Raw genomic sequence first — 22,538 nt, 5'->3', positions numbered from 1 at the left:
GGGGAAAACAAAACGATTCCCAACCTCGTATTTGGCCATGGAGTTCGACGACGAAATGGGCTACGGCGTAGCAGGACCAAGCTCATCGCGGTCCAACAGTCGCCCGCCACACCGGGCACGCTGTCAACCACCACAGGAATCAGTCAAGCAGTTCTGGGAACAGTTCAATACCAAATACCCAGGCAAAGTATTCACAGTGCTACCGGATAATCCATACGCACGAACGCGGGCCCAACGTGTGCCCATCGGTCGTATTCACGGCCACGCAGCCGTCAAATCGTACGAACAGGCGAAGCGAGAATGCGAGAAATCCGTCGATCGGATTGTTAAGGAGTGTGAGCGTGTGAACCAGAAATATAGCGACCCGCACTTTGATATTGAGCTCGACTTGAAGTCTGGTCGGCGGCATTATCTCGATGGATTGGATAAACCAAATTCGGAGATGAGACCTCGGGGTGTCAAGCGAGTTACGGTTAGTTTGTTTCAACGGAGTCAAGGTCATCCATTGTGAACAATAGCTGATGCTTGTATAGGATATCTTTGAGAAGCCACAATTCTTTGTCAACGGGCCAACGGCGTCAGATGTACGCCAAGGATATGATGGCGACTGCTGGCTTATGGCTGCGTTGTGCACCATGGGCAACAAAGAAATGCTGATTGAGAAAATATGTGTTGCTCGTAATCAGGAAATCGGGATCTACGGATTTGTCTTTTACCGAGGTAAGTATCGAAATTTTTTAATCAGGCATCATGCTGACTCGCATCGTCAGACGGCGAGTGGCAACAATGTATTGTGGATGACAAGCTCTACCTCCGCGCTGCAGACTATGATGAGTCGGTAGACGAACGGCCGCTTTGGGACGATATCAATCGAACAGATACGGAAGAAGAGTACCGACGAGTCTGGCAAACAGGCTCGCGGGCACTGTACTTCGCACAGTGCGTGGATGATAACGAGACATGGCTCCCTCTTTTGGAAAAGGCTTTCGCCAAGGCCCACGGGGATTATTCCGCCATTGAGGGCGGCTTCGTTGGTGAAGCTATCGAAGATCTCACTGGTGGTGTCACATCAGAGGTTTTATCCAGCAACATTTTGAACAAGGATCGCTTTTGGACCGAGGAGCTTATGAAGGTCAACGAAGAGTTTTTGTTTGGCTGCGGCACTGGCTTGTTCTCCAACTGGCTGGATCCTCAATATCGGGGACCTCCTCGAGATCGCAAGGGTATTTCGGAGCAGCACTCTTATTCCATTATGGAAGCAAAGGAGATCAGGGGTTACCGGCTGTTGAGACTCAGGTATACGAAATGAACTCTTCGATACAAAAGAGCGGTATACTGACAAATAGCAGGAACCCATGGGGTAAGAAAGAATGGCATGGTGCCTGGGGTGACGGATCTAAAGAATGGACGGCCGAGTGGATGGAGATCCTAGGGCATAAATTCGGCAATGATGGAGTGAGCATACTTATCTCGTTCTTCCGTAACAGCACCTTAACACCTCACAGTTCTTTTGGATCGACTATAAAGATCTTCTTCGAAAGTACCAGCACTTTGACCGGACTCGCCTGTTCGGACCTGAGTGGAATATCGCCCAGCAATGGACCACGTTAAACGTTCCCTGGTCAGCAGATTACCACAGTACCAAGTTTATAATGGATGTCACCACGAGTGGTCCAGTAGTTATCGTCTTATCCCAGGTCCGTGTTACATTCAATGTTTGCCTTGGTTTATATGGTCGCTAACAGATACAGCTTGATACTCGCTACTTTAAGGGACTTGTGGGCGAGTACAGCTTTGTACTGAAGTTCCGCTTACAGAAAGAAGGCGACGAAGATTATTTGGTGCGCAGCCATAGCAGCCATTTCATGGGACGATCTGTCAATGCAGAAATCAATCTCGACCCAGGCCGCTATCATGTTCTCATGAAGATCACAGCTTTCCGCCACGAGGATGTGGAATCCACTGAACAGATCGTTCGCCAAGTTGCCGCTACAAGAAGAGAAAAGCTCGTGCAAGTGGGTCTTTCTTATGATCTCGCGCACGCCAAAGGACTAGTTGGAGAGACCGAACAAGAAAGGCGCGACAATGAAAAAGCCAAGGCTGTAGAGCGAAGAAAGCTGCGTGACCAGACCAAGAAAAGGATGCAGAAAGATTGGATTCGCCGCCAGAAGCTATCTGCTCGAGAAGAGCGCATGGATGTAGGTCGTTCAGGTCGTGCCCCTAACGGGGGCTCATATGATCGCAATTCTGGGCGCGTTGTCCCCGAACAGATCATCGGTGAGAAACCAGTCGAGGAGTCTCCTGTGGACGTTACAAGTGTCTCTAGTGATAACAGTGAACGCCGAGGGCCGAACACAAACGGCTCCGTCCCGACCATACACGTCAATGGCGGCGAGGGCCTGCACGCAAAGCATGCGAGTAGTGGCTGGCGACGAGGTGCTGAGTCCCCACGCCCCAGTCTGGAGACTCGCCTTGCTACCGACATGCTGGATACTAGTGACTTGGACTTGCTGGAAGGATTTGAGTTCGACAGCGATATCGACATGCCGCCCACCGAGTCAGATATGAAAATGCAGCCTCCCATGATAGATCCAAATGAGCCATCTGTTGACCCGTGGAATGCAGTGTGCGTAGTCGGTCTGCGGGTCTATTCTAAGGATGTTATGCTGAGCTTGCAGGTTGTCCGTCCGGTTTTGGATCATAGTACTGAAGCTCCTCTTGATCGGGATGATCCTGCGGCATCAGCGACTATTCATCAGAGAGATTCATACTCGTGGAGGGACTCTTGGAGCAGTCAGCTTCCTATTTAGTGTATTTTATGTGTATCTGGTTCAATTGTTACAAAATGGAAGATTATTATGCACGACATTTTAGTTTCAATGAAGACGTCTGTGCAATTTCAGCGAGTTCTAAATAAGGCATCGTCGGACATCAACCCTATAAAGAAACGCATTTGGCCTCTGACCGCTATGCACCTTCGCAAGCTTCAAAAGTGACACAGCCGGGATGCTATAGAGTGCATTTTCATTGCGGTGAACAGAAACGAGTGTCAACTGCAGTTCATAATGAGGAAACAATCCAGTTCAATAATGGCCAATGCCTGGACATTCCAAATGATGTCAGTTCCATCATGATGCTTCTTTTTTCGCATCCAGAATTATTTTGAGAAGGGCTTTTTGTTGATCCACTGGAAGTCCCCCATATTGTTCTTGGACCAAGGCTCGAATGGAAAAGTCCGAGACGAGCTTGGGATCCACGGACGAGATGATGACGGCCACAGCGATCAAATCTTTCGTGATATCTACCAATTGCTTAGACGAGTACTTCCAAGCAAACATTCGAATATCAACCCGTTGAATACCACCCAGGTCTCCAGTCGTGATAGTACTGTTATATGCCGATGAGAGGAAATGGTCAGTTTACAGGCAAATCGAGTCGCAATAGAATTTTTGAGCAACTCACTAACTAGTCCTCGTCGACTTGTTTCCTTCATATGAGCCAACAAGAGCCTTCATGCCGTCTTGAACTACCAGGCCTATTCCTTTTGCCATGTCCCCTTTGACAAATGCGCCAAAGGCATCGGTGATCTCTTTGGAAATATCATCGGGTTTGTTGGAGATGCCGCATCGCACGATTGAATCTTGATGTAGGATCTGACCGACGGGGATCAACTTTGCGTCCACGCTTCTGTTACTATTTTTGAGGTGACTTGGTAAGAAAGGAACTTTGAGGTCTGTTTGACAGCAGCGATTTACGTGACGGCCAGCAAAAAGGATTCAACTTGCTGAGTACCCAGTTCCTCCATCTGATTCAAAGCATCGTTTGCTAACTTCTGCTTTTCTGCGTCATCTTGAAGGCTTTCAATGACAGATGAAACCATTTGACCCATGATGAAGAGTCTTGGAAACTTAGGCAACCTGGTTTGTCTAATTTCGCTTCGATTGGAAACAAAAAGCAATCTCTTTATTTGTAGACTTATGCCTGATCTGTGAAAGAGAAATTGTTGATTTATATAACCCACTAGATGATACTTGATTTTTTTCCAACTACAACGGGGTGATCTCGGCCCCTCTCCTCATATTTTGACCGATCAACGTCATGATTTTTTGAATACAATAGTGATATTTGCCATCCGATTCAGTTGCCTGCTGAAATATCGCAGTGCAGGTACAGTCAGATGCGGGGTGTGAGAAATGATGATTCGCTGTTCGCAAAAAGTTCGCATCGAGCTGAGGATCAACCAACACCTCTCACATCCACAAGGTTTCCACTGGGAGGAGACCACGCAGAATCACGTCATATATACAGCTCTGGGGCGTTGTTTAGAATAATAGAGGGGGAAAATGAACCTTGGAATGTTACCCCGGTCATAACATTCAAACGGGACATCAATAGCGCACATCCACATGTACATAAATATATGGGTCCTCGAATATTTCACATTGTACTCCGTAGGTATCTACAGTAGCAGGGAAAAAGAGACGGGTAATTTGCCCAAGATGTGAGCATTCTTTCTTCAATAGTAGAGACTACTCGTGATCACTACACGCAACGGAACTAATTTAGTCCTACCCAGGTACGACGAAGCTTGGAGCTGACTGATCTGCACGGGAGACCGAAACAGGGCCCGTTCTGCATCCGCATCCTGCATCTATCATATCACAATGTATCACCCCGCATCAGGTATTTACGTGTTGACTCTTCATCAACTCCAAAGGGTCATGATCAACAACACTTAGGGCCACCACTGGTCAGGTAAGAGCTACAAAAGTGATGAAACAACACATAGTGCAGAAAACTCCAAATTAATCCCTCTCACTGCGTGGTTCAACAAGTCAATAATGGTGATCTTCAGTGGAGATCTATGTCCAACTGATCTTGGCCTTTGGGGCGAGACTCAACTCTCTCAACTTGGCCCAGCTGTGAACATGAATGACGTTGAAAGTGTCCTGGTGCATGTTATAAGCGACATTAGGTAAAAACAATTGTTTCACACTCCCAATGATATAAGAGCGCCACAATCCTTTAGGAAATTATACAATTAATTCTCATAATTGCAGAGGGAAGTCCAGAAAACACTTTTTCTTCCATTTCATCTGCTTTGCCAAATCTAAGAGATGGTTGATGTTCCTCCAAACAACCCCAACCACCCTCGGTGGCTACTTGATCTCGAACAATGGGCGATCCGTGACTATCGAGAGATCGAAGACGACGTGATACAGAAAGGATATGGCATTATCTCCTATACCTGGGGCAGGTGGGCCTCATGGAACGAGCTCCCCCTTGACCTGCCGCAAGGATTACTGTGGCGAATTCCGATTGTTGAAAGCCTGCCTCTGGTCCTAGCTCGGCGGGTAGTTTCGAGCATGGATATTCGATACGTGTGGTGGGATTGGATGTGTGTTCCCCAGGGAAATGCAGATACATTGTCCCCAGATCTATTACAGGCCAAGGGGCAAGAGGTTGGAAAGCAAATGTAATCATTTTCCTTTCCTCGTTCTATTATGTGAAAGCCATGCTGACTTTTCATCGTGCCTAGGGTAATCTACCAAGGGGCAAAGAAAAGCATCGTATGGCTTCATCTCACGGAGTGGGGTGTGGATTCTCCAATCGAGAAGTTGCTGAAGAATCAGTTGGATAGGCAGAGCCTCCCTGCGTATCTAGAAGCTGTTGATGGCCTACTCCAAGCCATTCGGGAGGGTGAGCCTTGGTTGACCTCTGGCTGGACACTACAGGAAGGGGTCCTTCTTAGTGAAACTCTTCTGTTGGATCACAACGGTAAGACACTATCCGATGAGCGTTTCCTCCACAACCAAGGCCAGGCCTCCGTCCTCGATCTTACAGCCGGTCTCACAACATTCGCAATCCACATTGCCACGGCTTTCCTGAAGATCAGTGAGACGAAAGATGGAGGTGACTACGACGAAGTAGTTAGGCTCATCAGTGAATCGCCAGAAAGCTATCAGTCTGTTGCACAGTTCCTCTCCCGTCTCCTGCGCTCAGGTCTAATCGCCTACACCAAGAAGTCCCCGCTGTACATCCTAGCCGGAAAGCTTTCGCGCAAATTCGGTGTCGAGGCAGATCAATGCTGGGCATTGTTAGGAGCACTGGACCTAGGGAATGTTACTCCGTGGTACGATAATTCCCAGGATATGGACCGCGTCAAGTCCGTCTTCTTTGCAAATCTGCTTCAGGAACATCAGTGGTCCACTTTACTGGTTGCCAACGGAAGTAAAGTACCGGAGCTTTCTGAACTACCGTGGCACATCAAATTAACTGATGGTAAATACCTGCCTTTGGGGATATTTTTTGACGTCAATTGGAGGCCGAACCTCCCGGGTCTGTCGTGGACTCACCCAACTCCCAAAAATGATGCGATTCACATCCAGACCAAGACCGGAGCGCCATTCGCCGTTGTGAAGGTTGGTGAGAACGGGAAAGCGCTCTGCAGGCGCTACGAACAGCTTTCGAGTCCTGACGGGGCAGAATACATTCATGTTGTTTCTCTTAGGCCCTTGGAACCTTCCCCGACGATGTACTTCCCAATTGCAGATCTGGAAGCTAGGCCAAACATGCCTGGAGCACGCTGCATTGAAATTATTCCTACCGGATCAGGGCCTCATGCTGCTGGTATATTCCAGGGCGTGATTGATATTTGGGCAACTGAAGCTACTTTGATAGAGACTCACTTCACCAAAATTTCAATGCTCAGCGGGGTCTAATGACATCTGCCATATTTGTCGGATTCTGTGTATGTCAGATTATGTTGAATCGTTTTATCAAATCCAAGTTCTTGCTCAACTCAATGTCATTCCTAATCATCCATGGGCGCCATCATAAATTGGTACCGGCTAGCAGAAATATATATATAAAGATATACCCTCAGCCATTTTTCACTCCGATCTCTATCAATCCATGTAGAGGACTAACTAGGTACCATTCGACTAATCAAATTAAATAAACAATATAAACACAGTAGATAGACTCGGAGTTGTCCAGTTTCAGTCGTAATTAACATAACTAACAAAATATCGAACCTGATTTCTCAGGCCCCAATCATTTTCGGACAGCGATACTGAAATCACTGCATCCGTACCAAGCCACCTCTACCACAAATCGGCAAGTACATTTCCAATGGTGCTATGCGAGCTATTATCTGCTATTCTCGAGGCATAGCCCTCTTTCTGCATGGTAGCAGAGAGAGCCGCGTTGCCATCGCGTGTTCCCGGCGCGCGAGATATTCTACCGCTTCGTCGGACTGCACCGACGAGACAATTTCTGTCCCCATTGGAAATAATGGAACCATCTCCCTTCGGTAGGCTCTTGATTTCTTCCCTCCTTTTTTCTTTTTAGTATGGGCTATCGACACAGACTGACTGATCCAGAATTACGCGACCAAGCGCGTTGAGCCAGTCTAACCAGGGGCTGTCTCCGGAGAAACCAAATGTGATCCTTTATCTTCCTCCTGGGCCACTATTCAAGGGAAATGATCTAAATCTCCATCAAATAGATGGGAATTCAATCTCGGACCCTGATACTCGCGGAGTTGGAGATAGCAACCCCTTGATCTCAATAGGAGCTTCACCACAGCATGTCCTAGCATCTACCACTTCCGCATTGGTAGTTACAGTCATATATCGCCTAGGGGAGATTAAACCCTCATCAACTGAGTCTCAAGGAGCAAGCTTGGATCAATTAGAGTCAAATGAAACCCATGACCAAGCTCTGGATTCAACCGACTCCCAAGTAGCCTCACACAAATATCCAACCCCAGTCCACGACACACTGGTTGGATTCGACTGGATCCAAACAAATCTCCAGCCAGCCCAACTAGCAGTCTTTGGCACACATATCGGCGGCTCTCTAGCTCTGATGCTAGCTTTGACAGAAGCCCGATCCCTTCAAGCCGTGGCCGCCCTAGAACCCATCTGCGACTGGCCGAGTCTGGATGACTACTGCACACGGGAGACGAAAACCGAAGAGCCATACATAGATATCGATGAAGACACAAACAGCCTGTCCACATCCACACATTCGACAAAGCCCAAACGCCAAAGAAAAAAGCCCGCACCACCCGACCTACTGCCCCTCCTCGAAGCCCGCTCCCGCTTCTTCTCGACCCCAGAGCGCTGCTTCGACCCCTTCGCCTCCCCGGTACTCTTCCTCCGCTCTGCAGGACGAGACGTACCACGCACATTCCCCCGATATCTGACCGGACCTGAGTATCCAGTCCCCGTCCTCCGGGAAACCCGGAAGACAACAGCCGCCGCACAATATCATGCGCCGGACGGGTCGATCTGGGATCGAGATGTGTATCCTGATGCTGATGGTGATGCGGCTGATGAGCTTGCGGCTGCTGTGACGCGCCGCAGGAAGGCGCTTTCTCGGTGGCCGCCTTATGGGCTGGACTACGGGCTTAGTGGGAAGACGTGGTCAGGGCCTGGGGATGGTATTGGGCGGTTGGAGGTTGTTTTGCCTTGGGTGAGGGTGTTTGCGAGGGATAATGAGGCTGGATCTAGTGTGGATGGTGGTGAGGGTGTGAGACCGCGGACGAAGACGAGGGAGGTGGGTGGTGGGCCTACAGTTCTTGCGAGACAGGCTGATGAGATGGTTTCTGTTATGCAACGGGCTTGCTTTTGGGGTCGGGAGAAGAGTTATGCTGAACGAAAAGTTACTCTTTCTAGGGTAAGTGGTGTCGATGTCGCAGAGAAGGCGGGTGGCTGGTTCCATGATGTATTTCGAGGAACGATGGATGACATTGATTAACAAATATACAATTTCAGATCCTTGCTAGCATTATAAGTGTCATTTACTCGAGTCTTACCTAGGTAGCGCATGTCGCTTTCTGATACTCCTCGCAATTAGTGTCTTCAACATCTTCGTTGGTTCATTATCAGTAGTCTTAATCTTGAGATAGAAAAAAAAGAGAATACAACCAAGAAATAAAAAAATAAAACAGTCCTTTGTGCACGATCTACTAGATGCAACTCCAGATCTAACACACTTACATGGACGGTCCTCCAAGACCAGAAGCACCATTAGGAGAGCCCCACCATGAGTCCATATCTCCCAGGTCAGCAAGAATCTTAGACTCCTCGGGGAATGGCGGCGAAGGGATTTGCCCCATTCCATTGGCAGCATTAGCATTCTGAGTCTCGGACAGAAGCCGCATATCAGAATTGTGAACCCAGTCTAGATTTCCTAGCTGGGGAGCGGAAACGGGCAAGGCTTGTTGTTGATTAGAGGGTTGCTGTTGCATATACTGAGACAATGTTTGACGAGAGAGATGAGGTTGTTGGGCAGAAGGTGCAGTAGACTGCATGTGAGGAGGAATATCGGAAAAAGAGAGGCGGGATTTCTTGCGGGAGCCATCCATCGCTAGTGATGTATTAACAGCACGGCCGTGCTGTACAGAAGGCTGCTTTGACATGGAAGACGCGTTGGCACCGTTGATCTGGCGCTTGGTGGACGACCCCGTGCGGCGCATGTGTGTTTGCCAGCGTCGTTGTAGGGTAACGAGATAGTCGCGAGTGCGCTTCGCGTTGTCAAATGATTGGCCCAGCTCATCGAGGGCGCGGAAGCATAGATTAAGGTATGCTACCATCTCTGTGCTGCGCGGATATGTTGGGCTCTCGCCTTGTTTGCCGGGGCTCATTGGGGAACCAGAGACGGTGACGAAGAGGAGCATGAGGGCCGCGCTGAAAATTATTGCCACGACTTGGTTATTCATGCGTCGGAAGGTGTAATGTTTCTCGTAGAGGTGGAGGAGTCGGGCAACGGCAGTGGCCGATTCGACGCACATGCGTCGTGCGTGGTGATAACCGGGACCTTGGCGGGGTGCCCGGGGTTGAATGTAGCTTTTCGAGAGCCACGGGCGGTGGAAGAAGATGATAATTTGATGGTATTGCATGCTGTGAAACGCTGTTAGTATATAAATTTATGCTGGATATGAATTGTGGATTTACTGGAGCATCATCAAGTGAGGCAATAGTGGGGTTGTATCGTCGTCCAAATCAATCTGTAGGCTAGAAGGAAGGTTCGCTTTCCAAGCAAACAAATCTTCAGTCACTTGGTAGCATATTCTTTGCAAGTCATGCGGAGAGATGTCAGAGCATCCATACCTAAAACACATGTTAGCACTGCAATTGAAATGGAGTAGAACAAAACACACAATATATGGCCAACTGGGGAAATCATTTCCCATAGTACAACAAATTGCCTACATATCAACTCGGTGGGATTCTTCAGTCCATTTTGGAGTAGTGCATCAGAAGCTTGATGACCATAAGGGTGCCAGTTCTCTTCCTTTTCAGGGCCCAAAGCAGAAGCAGGTTTCGGAACGCTGATATCTCCCGCATTCATACGGAACGGACGTCCCAGATAAAAGCCCCAGAAACTGCTTTTGTCAGAGCTATAATCAACGCACTGGGGAAAGTACTCACTGGTCTGCAACATAGCTTCCCCAAAACGCTGCACGGCGCACGTCGGCCTCGGCTTGTGTGATATCGCCCTTATGGACATAAACCGTCATATCCAAATGCAAACCAAGATCAAAGGCAAGTCGCATTGACATTCCTGTAACATGATTAGACGATGAAAAGCGATGCGGATTCTTTCTCTGCTTACCGCTGTACAGCCAGCCTCGAGCATCGCGGTTCGATGCACCCTCGTGACAGCTCATGATTACAAGGGCCTGGACAGTTGCCACGCAGGGAGAATCGAGTTCGATCTCCAACAGAGCCTTGGCACGGTCTGCAAAAAACTCAGAGAGAGACTTTGGGAACGTGATGAAAGTCGGATGATAGCGTGCTTCGAAAGCACTCCCAATCGCACACCTTCGATAGGTTAGTAGATGAATCAAACAGTTATATTGTAGGGTAAACCAACATTGCATTAGTTAGTACTTCAGAGTAGAATGGAGTATCATCAAATTCATTGCGCCATTTAGATCGTGCCGTCATGTACATGTCTTTGTCGACAACATAAGTACTGGGATTTTGCCAGGTGAAATATAATTCCACGAGGTGATCCTCGAGAGCCTGATCAACCGGTTGCCCAACACGAAGGTGGTTGAGAATATCCTGACCATCATGGCGGACTGTTCGCGCATCTGGTCGCTGCCGCTGCTGTGTCGCGGACACATCCACCAGATTGAGGTTAGAGGTCGCACCGTAGAAACGAAGATGTCCATCGCCTGCAATCTTCAAAGTTCCAATTCGGTACGACAACTGCTCGATAACATCATTTTCTGCCTCGTCCTCCTCTCCGCTTTCTGATTCCTGTTCTCCTTCGTTCAGGAGCTGGCCTGGCAAAATACCCGTCTGTTGCACCATGCCCATTCCAATTTGGTAGCTGTCTGGACTCAGATTCGTATTTAGAGGCATACCCGCCATGCCAGGTGCTCCAGGGCCCCCGGGTCCCCCCGGCAGATTTGCATAAATCGTATCCAAACTTTCAGCTGTTGGCAGTGTGAAGCCCCAATGAACAAAGTTCTGGTTTTCAGAACCACCACGGACCATTCCAAAGGGGTTCCAACCTTCCGGCGAGGGAACGTGTCCGCTGGAAGCATTATCTTGAGCCGGGGAAACGCCAGGGGCAGCCAAATCAGTCGGGGGGTTTGGTCCCTTGGAACTAATGGCAGGCGGACTCTGCGACGGAGACTGGCCAGAAACAACAGGAGCTCGAGACTCAGCTGATGGATGATTTGCCTCGGCTATGCCTGTCGCTTGAGGGAACCCACGAGGGATTTGAAGAGTATCCAGGACTCGGTTCATGCCAGCTTCGTCCTCTGGCTTCATAGGCGGAGGCTCCAGGCCTTGATCCTGAATAAAATGACAAAGTTGGTCAATTCGGGCCGAGAACAGTTCTGTTGCTGCTCGGAGAGACACCCTAGTTGCTTGGTCAGCTCAGGAACGTTGAATGCAATAACCACCGTAGAAGTCGAGGCAGTCGCTTTGCCACTCAGATGCTTTCCCACAACAAAATTGCACTTACTTGCGCTTGTCATCTCCATGTTGATATTTGCATTCCTTGCTCTTACGCTGGCAATTTTGACAGTTCGGAGTAGCCCCATCACACTGGCAGTGCACGCGTTAGATCCCCTGTTCATACACTGACTCCTCATTTCCGGGCTTGGGGGTGCATACCCTAATTTTGCTTTCTCGACATGGCACACACGCCGTGGTGACATGTTTACGAGGTGCTTTTTTCATCTTTTCCGGACCAGGGGACATGGTTTCGAAGATCGAGACCACGGCGGGTTTCTTTTACGAGTTGAGGCGTACGAATTGTTGAGGTGGCGACGAATCCCCGCAAGCTAAGTATAAACCAGATCAATCGTCAAATTCATCCCACATCAACATTCATAACACCCATTGTTCAATTGGAAATAATTCTTCAAGTGAAAATAAAACGAAAAGTTCCAGAGTTGAAATGTTCTGGGGGCGGGGGAAGAGGGTCCACAGCGGCAACCTATGAAATGGTGGGGGATAAGCAGAAAAGTTGGGTCAAGTGATGCATTTTTTTGGTGAGTATAAGAAGTAGTTGATATCACTGATCACTTGTTCTCAATCGCATATTTTGTACTATTTCTACTTCTACCAGTTCGAGGTCCGCTTGATTTTCTCGTTCTGTACCACCTCAATCCAATATCCATCGGGATCCAGAATGAATGCAATGTTGTGCATCCGGCCGTCACTCAAGCGCTTCTTGAAGGGAACCTTGAGGGACTCGAAACGGTCGCACGCAGCCTGAAGATCATCGGTAGAGATACCTGATTCAAATTAGAGAAGGGACAAAAAAAAACCAAACATAGGCGCGTGATCATCACTTACAAATGTGACCGAAACCTTGAGGCTCGGTGTTACCGTTGTGGTAGACGGAACCCTCCTGTTTCTCGGTGCCATAGTTCCAGGTCAGTTCCAGCAGGCCCTCCCATTCTGCCACGCTGTTCTTTGCGCCCTCCTTAATTTCAGGGTTGGCAGCAGGATATCCCAGGAAATACAAGTTAAACTGGTTGTCGGGGTTTTCGATAGTGCGGACCAAAGTCATACCCATAGATTCTTGGTAGAATTTCAAGCTAGCCTCAGCGTCCTTGACACGGAGCATAGTGTGGTTCAGGCGGTAGCTGCCGGGGTCGGTAGTGGTGCCCAGGTCCTCATCGGCGCGGCGGATAATCTCAACCCAGTATCCATCAGGATCCTTAGCAAAAGCGATGTGTCGCATACGGCCCTCGGTCAATTTCTTCTGGAATGGGTACCCAGCATCCTCGATGCGCTTGCATGCAGCTTCAATGTTGTCGACGGAGATGGCGATGTGACCGAAGCCACGGTACGGCTCTGTGTTGCCGTTCACCACGCTGTAGTTGGGGTCGTTCTCGGTGCCATAGTTGTGAGTGAGTTCCAGCACGGCATTTCTGTCAGTCCAGTGACGATCACCCTGGAGAGAGGCCGGACCATCGTAGGCCAGGAAGTAGTTGCAGAATTTCCATTCGGGCGCGTCAATGGTGTTGACCAAGCTCAGGCCGAGAAATTTGTAGAACTCCACTGATTTCTTCGGGTCCTTGACCCGCATCATCGTGTCTATATACCATATTAATTTTGAAATGGGTTGCGAGGGAGAGACTAACGGTTGAGCTTATAAGTGGAAGTATCAGTGGCCATGGTTGCTAAAGACCCTGTGTAGTGGTTAATGATTGGCTATAATAGTAGATTGATGAATTGAACATACTAAATGGCGAATGTAATCTTTGTTTTAGTACAGGAGAAAGACGAGCCAACATTGAAGTGGCGTAGAAATGGAGCCCTGGAGTGATGGAGGGGAAAAAGAGCTTTTGTCAGCCGTGAGGAGACTGTTGGAGACTGTGGGGCCTATGACGCTTCAGTTGATCATTTTTTTTATAAACTGCATATAAAGTGTATATATATACTGCATGTTGATGGGTTAGTTGATTGGCAGATTTCATACATATTTTGATGTACTTGTTATTGAAGCCCGAAGATTGAAGAGCCGGGTATTCCTCAAGTTCATTCTAGTTTTACTCCTATTCTTGGACACTAAAACCAGACAAAATACTTGAAATATGATCTGCAAGAATTTTCGGACAATCTGAAAACACAATAATAATCGAACGCATGTGTATGTATGTATGTGTTGTTATGGAGTTGGCTATTAACGTCATGGCAAAGAGATCAACGGGAGATTGCTTTATCGTCGGGCATCTTCACTTCTCAACTCCTCAACTCCGTACACCTCGTTCGACCTTAACCGCCGTCCCCTTCTAATCCCTTGAATTTTGCAAAGGTTCGTGGTCACTTTATTCCTGCATGCTCCTCCACACTCTTTCCCCGCCCCCGGTTGATCCCTTTCCTGCGATTGGCTTCCATTCTCCCCCGGCTTCGTGTTGCATGCTCGGAACGGTCTTTGGCCACTTTGGTCTCATTTTATGATTTTGTTATACTGCCGCGCTTAGCACTCAACTGCCAATCATTCCTTCTCTTCCAATCAGCGGTTCGCCAATGGTACACGTTTCGTCTCTGTTTGCCCGATCGCCGGGAGGCTGCCATTGCGGAGCTTTGTGCATCTCATGACACCTCTCGGTCTTACCTGTCATTATAAAGCTCTCCTTTTACTCCCTGGATTTCTTCTGTGCCACCGGACGCGATTGGAATCGTCCTGAGGAATCGTCCTGCCTTGCTATTCGGGCCAACAAGCCCAGACGCGCATTGAGTCAAGGACTCCGAACCGCTTCATACTTCCCCTCTCCCGTCCACCTGCCCAAGTCTACGATATGAGAATATTGTCTCCTGCCCTCGTGTTCTCCGTTCATTGATTTCCTGTTCGTGGGGCACTATACATCCGCTTATCATCATCGTCGCGTGCCCGGTTTCTATCCATGGGGGTAAAGATGGCTGAATGTGAACCTCCTCCAGTGCTAGACTACTTTTCTTCAGCATCCGATTGCTCCTCGACAACTCTATCCACATCACATACCTCACGAAATTCCTTCGAACCGACCTTCCTACCCTATTGGGCCCGTTACGAGACCAAGTGTGCCCAAAACCTCTTGGACTGCTCCGACGAGCCGATCGAGTACGACCACGACGACGAAGCCTATAGCGATAATTGTTTTTTCTTCCCAGAAGACTGCTCTTGGACACCGCCCAAAGACTGGGTAGTGGAGGCAAATCTCGTATCAGTGGAAGCCGAGTTTCAGGTGGAGGACCGAACACCCTTGGCAAGCCCACAACCCGACACCATGATTCCCGGTCTTCCAGATATCAAGATGCTGGACGCAGAAGCGTTAAGCGATCTGTTGGAGGACAACCTATCCCCACCAGAGATCACAACCATCATGTATGGCCACGACGCCCCGTCCGCAAACCAAACCCCAACTAAACATCCTATCACAGCGTCTTCGCAACAAACGGCGCCGTCTTCGCGCACGGCTCCTCCCTCTCCTCCCGCCAACTCCGCAACCTCAGCGCCACCTACGGCGCCGCCTACACATGCTACGCAAAATCAGCCTCAAGCGGCAACCTGACCGGCGTCAACCCCGCTAGCCACCCATCCTCCTACGTAACCGCACAATCCATGTCCCTAGGCGACGTAGGCTCGATCGTATTCGAACTAGATGACTCCGTGGCCGTGGTCACCCGAATCGCAGATAAAGTGCTCGTGGCTGCCGTCGGCCCCTCCAAACCCGATGCCGCTCCCGAGACCACACCAACCGACTACCTCACCGCCGACGGCACCGCTGATGCAGCTGCACCGACTACACCGGACGGATCACAGGCTGAGGGCCAGCGCACGCCCCTTGCCGTGCCTTCGCCGACGCCGCCACAGAACGGCCACCACGACCCGCAGTATGAGATCGATCGCAGCGCCGATCTGGCGCGCTTGGCTAGCTTGAATCTGTCTGCGTCACCATCTGTGCTGCTTGCGCTGGAATCGAAGTGCGCGGCGCTGGGACGGTTCTTGGGACAGAAGCTTGATGATCTGGAGAGTCCTGAGGATTTCTAGTTCGGGCACGGCTTGCCCGCTGACTGGGATCTGGGCAGAAGTGTTGCTTGGTAGCGTTTTGGAACTACCAAGCCCTACTTGAGTGTGCTTCCGCAGATATGATGGACGACACAAGCTGGCCGTTTTGGTTTTGTGTATTTAATAGCTTCGGATCGGAGATCCAATGAGCGTTCTTGATAACTTATTTATGCATATTATATTATTCTTATATATTTCGTTTGAAGTGAAAGGAAATTCATTAGGTAGTATATATCAAAGACTAAGCACAACGCAATACCTATCCAAATGTAGAATGGATGGATACTGACCCGCGAATGGGTGTGATGACATGCACATGCGCATAAGAATGTAGCTGTGAGTACGTATTTCAAATGAAGTCCAATGAACCAAAAGCATTAAAAGGGGATGATGTGCTGAAATGAAAAGCAGATACGCGAGGCACCGTCACAGACCTAGATCTCGATCCTACCAGTCTACGACTTCTCAACAGCCGATCCACCAGGCGAAGTATGGAAGTGACTAGCGGTGCTAGCAGTGCGAGTAATACCCGGTGCCGGGCTGGCAGCAACGGGACTAGCCGTAGCAGGACCAGCAGCGGCTGGGCTGGCAGCAGCCTTCGCGTCAGTAGTGGCAGAAGCAGCAGGCTGGGAAGTCGGCTGGGAAGTCGGCTGGGCCTTCTCCATCTCCTTCTCGGCGTAAGTGGGTGGCTGGCTCTGGCCGGAGACGTTACGCGAGGGACTAACGGAGGCAGTTGGGGAAGTAGCACTGGGCGAAGCAGCGATGGGCGAAACAAGGTTCGATGCGGCAGCAGCCCCGGAGCCACGGGTAGCCTCTTTAATGACGGACCACCACTTCTCTGCGTCGTTGGCGGTGTGGGCCTTGAAGCTGAGCTCTGTGTTTGTATGGAAGGCGTTGCCGATTTTGCCAGAGGAGACGTCCTTGCCCTTGACGTTGAACTTGACGCCGTCTATGGCGCCGACGATGCAGTCAGGCAGGTACAGCGAGAGCTCGGGAGAGGGGTCACGGCGGAAGTCGTCGTTGTCTTTGAACTCGTGCAGGTAGCGCGCTGGTGTTACCACGTAGTACCCGGTTGAGTAGCCTTTGATGACTGCGCGGGAGCGGCGCTCGAGCGAGCCCTCGATCAGCGGCTGAGTGGAGCGGTGCTCCATGTTTGGGAAGGTGATGCTTGAGAAGGAGCGCGGGGGGAGTCTGGATTGACGAGGTTTGCGTCGTTGCGGACACAGAAGTTGATCCATTCGAAGTCTGGGGGGATGCGCTGGGCTGTGCCGAGGATGTCTGCGTACATGGCGCGTTGGCGCTCGACTTGGCCCTCCATGTGCTGGTGGAATTGCTGGAGGGCTCCCTGGACGGTTTGCAGAAGGTGAGCTTCGAACTGCTGGAACGAGTTTTGGACGGCAAGGATGTCCTGGCGGTGGTTGTTCTCTTCGTTGACTTGGTTGTTGAGGCGGTGGTTGATGCCGCGCTTGAGGAGGTAGGGGTCATGCTGCTGGTCGATCTTGTTGGAGGCTGCTGCGTCGAAGGAGGCGGAGTTCTGGCCCAGTAGCTCGATGTGCTTCTGGGTAAGACCGCGGGCCTTTTCCACAGCCTTGGCGCCCTTTGATGCGCCAGAGCTAAGCTCCTTGGACTTGTTCTTGATCTCCTTGTGGAGGCGCTCGAGGGTGGGGAGCACGCCGTCTTTGATGCTCTTTTCGCCTTCCAAGTACATATTTACCATACCCTGGGAGTTGTTGCGGAGGTTCTCGAACAGTCCCGTGATGCCGCCAGCGCTGGAGCTAAAGTGGTGGCCTTCCTTGAGGGGTTCGTTCACGCTCTACATCCAATTGCCAATGTTAGTCTCGATAATCACCCGTAAACAAGACTTCAATTGGCTACTGACTTTCAAAATCTTCTCATAATCCTTGGACTGGGACTTCTGCACCTTCGCGGTAGCAGAGAAGTAATCCTCGAGATATCCGCACATGTGCTTCCAAGCCCTGAGGCGCTCGAGCAGGAGATTGGTTGTCTAGCAGAGATAAATAATTAGCTTGAGCCATTCCTTCTGTTCTGAGAGGATCATCGCGACACACCTCACTGCTGTCGGTATGAGGAATAGCTTCGTCGTCGCTCATAGAAGTACGGCGAGTAAAGCCGCTGCTCACGGTGCCAGACCGCTGCGGGAGCTTGACATCCGCGGGGCTCGTCGGGGTAGACATGGCGAAATGGCGGGGTAGACCGGTAGTAGCAAAAAGAAATTATTGACTTAACAGGACAAGAATGCTCTTGAGGCTATCCAGTCCAAAACTGAGAAAGATAGTAGTGTGGCTCAGGAGTGAATCGTTGGCATGGGTGGCTGAAGAGACAAGGCCGATGGGGGACGCTAGTCTATTGGCCGACTAGTTAGCAGCTAGAAGATCCATAAATGGAGACTTCAGCAGACTTACACGTAAGAGCAATCAATAATTAGTTAAAGGACGATGTAACTTATTGAAGTGGCACTTTGTGTTCTCAAGAAGAGGGATTAGGAAGAAAATTAAAAGAATGCATTCAATTGTTCTTAAAACGATCGGCAACGCCAAATGAGGTCACTTTGCCCCTCGTTCCCTCGCTCATCAGGGTAAGCCACTGTAACCTTGTTAAAACTCTACAGACTGTGGCTTTGGGTCGATCTTGACTCAGATTTGAGTATTTCAAATAACTGCCAAGGGAATATTCAATATTGTACACTTGGTCTAAGCCCATACATATGCTTGACTACGTGTTTACCCGGAGTACCCGGTTCTGCGGCCCAAGGACATGGTAACTACATCGATATATACAACTTTAACCAGACCTATACCCAACCTGCATATATATTTGTTTTGGGTATAAATGGTGTACAGATTATAAATGGGTTACTGAAACCGGTTTGAACCATGTGTCCAGAACCAAACCAAGTTACACTTAACAAAGCCATTGACGAAAGCAGAGTCTCTACAAAGTGTGGGTTGACCGGCCCCGGAGAGAGCACTTGAGCGGATCCAGGGATTACATAAAGTGATCGACAAAATAATGTTCCAAATCGGGAAATGATGTCATAGGATTGATCATAATTAAGAAAAAAAGTACACCTTGGACTTGGGTCAAGGCTATGCGTGACTCGTGCTGATGAATTCGTGAAAAACATAAGTGAAATCAAAACAAAACAAAACACCTGTCTATGGTAATAATCCTGTCCGTCTATGTACGCCAGAGAAGAGAAAGTAAAGTCGAACACGTGCGCTGGTCAAGAAGAGAAAAAATGCGTAAATGAGTTGAGTGAACCAAGGCTCGGGTCGTTCGTTCTGAGATCCATGATCACTTGTAGAAAAGGAGAAAAACATCGAGAGGGGGAATAAAAGGCGATTTGGGGGTCCAGTGTCCAGCACCAGTACACAAAGGGGCGGTAGGGGGTGTTTTAGTCGTGAAAATCAGAGATCATGAGTGGGATGACAATTCAAAGCCACAAATCATGCTCTAGCGCGCGCTTGTACGAGTCTAAGCCTGCGTTCCTCATCATCAGCATTGGTGCCGTGAGAGTTGAAATAACCGGGGCGATTCTGCACCTCTAATGGAGTCGCAGCACCGCTGACACGGCCACTGCGGAGGTAAGCCTGTTGCGGTGACTGGGGGACTGATATAGTCGGGAGACTGCTGGCAATGACAGCGTCATAGTCCGGAAGGCCTGAATCACGGGGTCGCACAGCGCAGCGCACTGCGGTCGAGTAACTGGGCACCCGACTGAGCGTTTCCACTTCGGCGTACTGGGGGTGGAATGGAGTGGCCATGCCCGAAGGAATCACATCGGGTTCTACTTCGTCGGAGGGCCGGCGGGAGAGTTCTGGACTGCCATAGTGTGAGTTGGATCCGGAAGAAGGCCCAAAGTAATCGTTAGGCACACCCAGTTGGCGGTGGGTGTGATGTCCGTCAGTTGGAGATTGAGATCCGTGCAAGCCTTCGCCGGGGGTGGCTATACCGGGGGTCATTGCGCCGGATGTGGCGGGGAAATTGCGTGCACTGGCGTTCAAGTTCGTGAGGCGGTGGTGCAGTGCCGAAGCCGAGATATCGGTGTTGGTCAGGGCGTTCATCGAAGCAAGATTCTCGGACGACATGTTGCGACTGAGAGGACCGAAGGGGGTGCCGGGACCACTGCCGGGGCCTGGTGTGCGGTAGCCACTTGGGTCTAACTCGCTGTATAGCTGATCGAAGGTGTGCTCGCCGTAAAGAGGAGGGGCTTGGTGCGCGAATTCATCCACAGCGATCCGGGTCGACTGAGGGGTTTGCTCTAGAAGGTTATTGTTTTCGTCAATGGCAAGGTGTGGTGAGATGAAGATCGAGACTGGAAGCGTAGCGCGGAGCTGTATTACTGTTAGCCTAGCCAAAAGCGTGTTGAATCTCTCAATTCTCACCTCGCTGATGTGCCCATCGGGGTTGTGGAGCTGAATGCGGAACTTGAGCTTATGGCGGACTTTGATTCCCTTAGTGTCCGTATCCTGCAGACAACGGGTCAATGTTTTTGGCATGTCGAGCACACGTGCGCAGTGGTATCCTTCCGCCGCTTCATCGATGATTTCGATGCTGTCCTCGTTCATCTCATGTTCGTCGGTCAAAATCGTGCGCGTGATCTTATAGGTGTTGCGAATGGAGTCGGGGTCTTCTGGATTGAGGGTAAGGTCATGACTTTCGATCAACTGTGACGTAATTTGACCAATTCGAAGGCCCTTCAGAAGAGGAATCAACTTGAAATCAACGTGAATGGCGGTTCCGAACACAATCGCTTTTGTCGGGGTACTGATGGAATACTCGATCTTGTTTGGCCAGATGTTGTCCACTGACTGCGGGGCATTAGCACATTCCACCAACGTGCCGAGTTAACCCCACGTACCATTGCATGTGATAGCTCCAAAGCACTGGGGTCCAGAGTGCGAATAATTCTCAACGGCTTGCGAGCCACAATATCTTTGGCGTACTTGCGTCCAATTTCGGCCTTGAATCGGTACATCACCCACGTTTCAGTAAGACCCTCCACACTCTCCGGCATGGAGCCCTCGAGCACCACATCGAATGGATATTCGTAGTTGCCTGCCGGGAGAATCTCGGTCTTTCCCTTGCCGGGATCCCGGAAACGCCATGTCTTATCGTAGAAAACACGTTCCCGCCATGACTTGCGGCCACCGGAGGCTGAAGTAGACGGAAGATGCCAGCTGCAGAATTGACGTTGTTAGTGAAGAGTTCGGTGACTTGGTGAAATGCGACACTTACCAAACACGAGACATGCCCGTAAGCTGAAGGCGGAGGTGTTTAATTGTAAGCGGCTCCGACAAACAGAGGATCAGCGTGCCCCGCAGATGCGCGCTGGCGGCTTCATGTTCACCACCCCGAAACACGATATATTCGTCGTTCAATCTGTTGGGGAGTTGTCAGATGCGCAGTTCATGCTATATGCAGGGTGTAGGATCCACTCACCTGATGTCGAAGTACTTGGCGCTGCTCGCACTCCCGCCACTACTAAAGAAGCTGAGGGCCATGGTTTGTAGATTGTCCGTCCACAAGACGGATAAACAATGAGAACTGTGCACAGAGGGAAATTTTAAAAGGTATGGGAGAGGGGAAAAGAGAAGAGAGAAGAGTCACAGTTATTTTTTTCCCGTTTTTTCTCTATCGCTGATCTACCGGAACATAACCAGATACGCAAGCCTGGTCCGACTCACGGGTCCCACTGTAAAATGGTAGTGGAGTTGTGCCGTTTCCGGCGAGTGTTTTTTTGGTTCTTTTTTTTTTAGATCTTTTTCGGTTGTTTTAAAGTGGCGACTGAAAGGCGTGACTAATCCAAGCTGAGGTGATAAGCTGGACTTGACGATATAGTTATAGTAACAGTATAATACAGTTGGTTGAGTAGTCAATAGCAAGTAGCAAGAAGAATGAAGAAGAAGTGAGAGTATTTCAACTCTGTAAAAGAAGAATCTGAGTTGGATTTCAAGAGACAACATTACACTACCTAGATACCTAGTTATATACAGTCCTTTACGTCAGCGCTAATTATCATATGAAAGATTTCTAGCACTGGGAAGTTATCATATGAAGAGCTGAACTATTCGCTACTATACATATGTGCAATATTGTAAATACTTTTTTTGGAACTTAATTCCACACAATGTTATACATTCCAGCTAATACTCTATAGACTGTACCCATTCAAAATTCAAAATGCCAAAATCCGTGGGCCTTCGTTTACCCATTTTTCCATCACGCCATAATCTCGGGGATCTACAATTGCCGCCGACTCTAAGATGCACAACATACATACATAAGAGCATACACGTAGCTTCTGTTACACAGACCATGATGATCAGTATACCTCTCATATGTTCTACACTCACCCCCACTTCGATATGCATAAGATCAGACAACAGCCCTAGATGGTAATAGGGCTCTCTCTATAAATCAATGATGGCGCCACCAAAGCTGACATCCATGTTTCAGCTTTGTTCCGTGCTATACCT

General features: G+C 49.5%; 9 protein-coding genes across 9 annotated transcripts; 4 read left to right on the top strand and 5 right to left on the bottom strand.

Annotated features, from left to right (window-relative positions):
- Nucleotides 1-37: 37 nt before the first annotated feature.
- Nucleotides 38-2,810, top strand: N7529_010285 (uncharacterized protein; the record flags this gene model as incomplete). The annotated part of the gene is made up of 6 exons (XM_057245812.1): nt 38-472; nt 534-720; nt 771-1,296; nt 1,350-1,455; nt 1,506-1,697; nt 1,752-2,810. The coding sequence occupies 6 exons, from the start codon at nt 38-40 to the stop codon at nt 2,808-2,810; spliced, it is 2,505 nt and encodes an 834-aa protein (XP_057094075.1).
- A 318-nt stretch (nt 2,811-3,128) lies between these two features.
- N7529_010284 (uncharacterized protein) lies at nt 3,129-3,889 on the bottom strand (the record flags this gene model as incomplete). The annotated part of the gene is made up of 3 exons (XM_057245811.1): nt 3,129-3,387; nt 3,463-3,733; nt 3,793-3,889. The coding sequence occupies 3 exons, from the start codon at nt 3,887-3,889 to the stop codon at nt 3,129-3,131; spliced, it is 627 nt and encodes a 208-aa protein (XP_057094074.1).
- Nucleotides 3,890-5,117: 1,228 nt separating this feature from the next.
- N7529_010283 (uncharacterized protein) lies at nt 5,118-6,722 on the top strand (the record flags this gene model as incomplete). Its single annotated transcript, XM_057245810.1, has 2 exons — nt 5,118-5,476; nt 5,540-6,722. 2 exons carry the CDS (start codon nt 5,118-5,120, stop codon nt 6,720-6,722), a joined length of 1,542 nt encoding a protein of 513 aa, XP_057094073.1.
- Nucleotides 6,723-7,142: 420 nt separating this feature from the next.
- On the top strand, nt 7,143-8,766 carry N7529_010282 (uncharacterized protein; the record flags this gene model as incomplete). The annotated part of the gene is made up of 2 exons (XM_057245809.1): nt 7,143-7,315; nt 7,386-8,766. The coding sequence occupies 2 exons, from the start codon at nt 7,143-7,145 to the stop codon at nt 8,764-8,766; spliced, it is 1,554 nt and encodes a 517-aa protein (XP_057094072.1).
- A 238-nt stretch (nt 8,767-9,004) lies between these two features.
- Nucleotides 9,005-11,798, bottom strand: N7529_010281 (transcription factor domain-containing protein; the record flags this gene model as incomplete). Its single annotated transcript, XM_057245808.1, has 6 exons — nt 9,005-9,911; nt 9,966-10,121; nt 10,172-10,396; nt 10,443-10,575; nt 10,627-10,835; nt 10,888-11,798. 6 exons carry the CDS (start codon nt 11,796-11,798, stop codon nt 9,005-9,007), a joined length of 2,541 nt encoding a protein of 846 aa, XP_057094071.1.
- A 798-nt stretch (nt 11,799-12,596) lies between these two features.
- On the bottom strand, nt 12,597-13,661 carry N7529_010280 (lactoylglutathione lyase GLO1; the record flags this gene model as incomplete). The annotated part of the gene is made up of 3 exons (XM_057245807.1): nt 12,597-12,772; nt 12,834-13,580; nt 13,628-13,661. The coding sequence occupies 3 exons, from the start codon at nt 13,659-13,661 to the stop codon at nt 12,597-12,599; spliced, it is 957 nt and encodes a 318-aa protein (XP_057094070.1).
- Nucleotides 13,662-14,905: 1,244 nt separating this feature from the next.
- N7529_010279 (uncharacterized protein) lies at nt 14,906-16,020 on the top strand (the record flags this gene model as incomplete). The annotated part of the gene is made up of 2 exons (XM_057245806.1): nt 14,906-15,354; nt 15,411-16,020. The coding sequence occupies 2 exons, from the start codon at nt 14,906-14,908 to the stop codon at nt 16,018-16,020; spliced, it is 1,059 nt and encodes a 352-aa protein (XP_057094069.1).
- Nucleotides 16,021-16,493: 473 nt separating this feature from the next.
- On the bottom strand, nt 16,494-18,233 carry N7529_010278 (PH domain protein; the record flags this gene model as incomplete). Its single annotated transcript, XM_057245805.1, has 4 exons — nt 16,494-17,183; nt 17,240-17,851; nt 17,918-18,043; nt 18,108-18,233. 4 exons carry the CDS (start codon nt 18,231-18,233, stop codon nt 16,494-16,496), a joined length of 1,554 nt encoding a protein of 517 aa, XP_057094068.1.
- A 1,272-nt stretch (nt 18,234-19,505) lies between these two features.
- Nucleotides 19,506-21,563, bottom strand: N7529_010277 (arrestin family protein; the record flags this gene model as incomplete). The annotated part of the gene is made up of 5 exons (XM_057245804.1): nt 19,506-20,393; nt 20,445-20,870; nt 20,921-21,239; nt 21,298-21,441; nt 21,502-21,563. 5 exons carry the CDS (start codon nt 21,561-21,563, stop codon nt 19,506-19,508), a joined length of 1,839 nt encoding a protein of 612 aa, XP_057094067.1.
- Nucleotides 21,564-22,538: the final 975 nt, after the last annotated feature.

The sequence above is a fragment of the Penicillium soppii genome (genome assembly GCF_028829465.1).
Source record: "Penicillium soppii strain IBT 18220 chromosome Unknown utg000007l, whole genome shotgun sequence".
In the NCBI taxonomy this organism is placed as follows: domain Eukaryota; kingdom Fungi; phylum Ascomycota; class Eurotiomycetes; order Eurotiales; family Aspergillaceae; genus Penicillium; species Penicillium soppii.
This window is presented reverse-complemented; position numbering and strand designations above follow the sequence as displayed.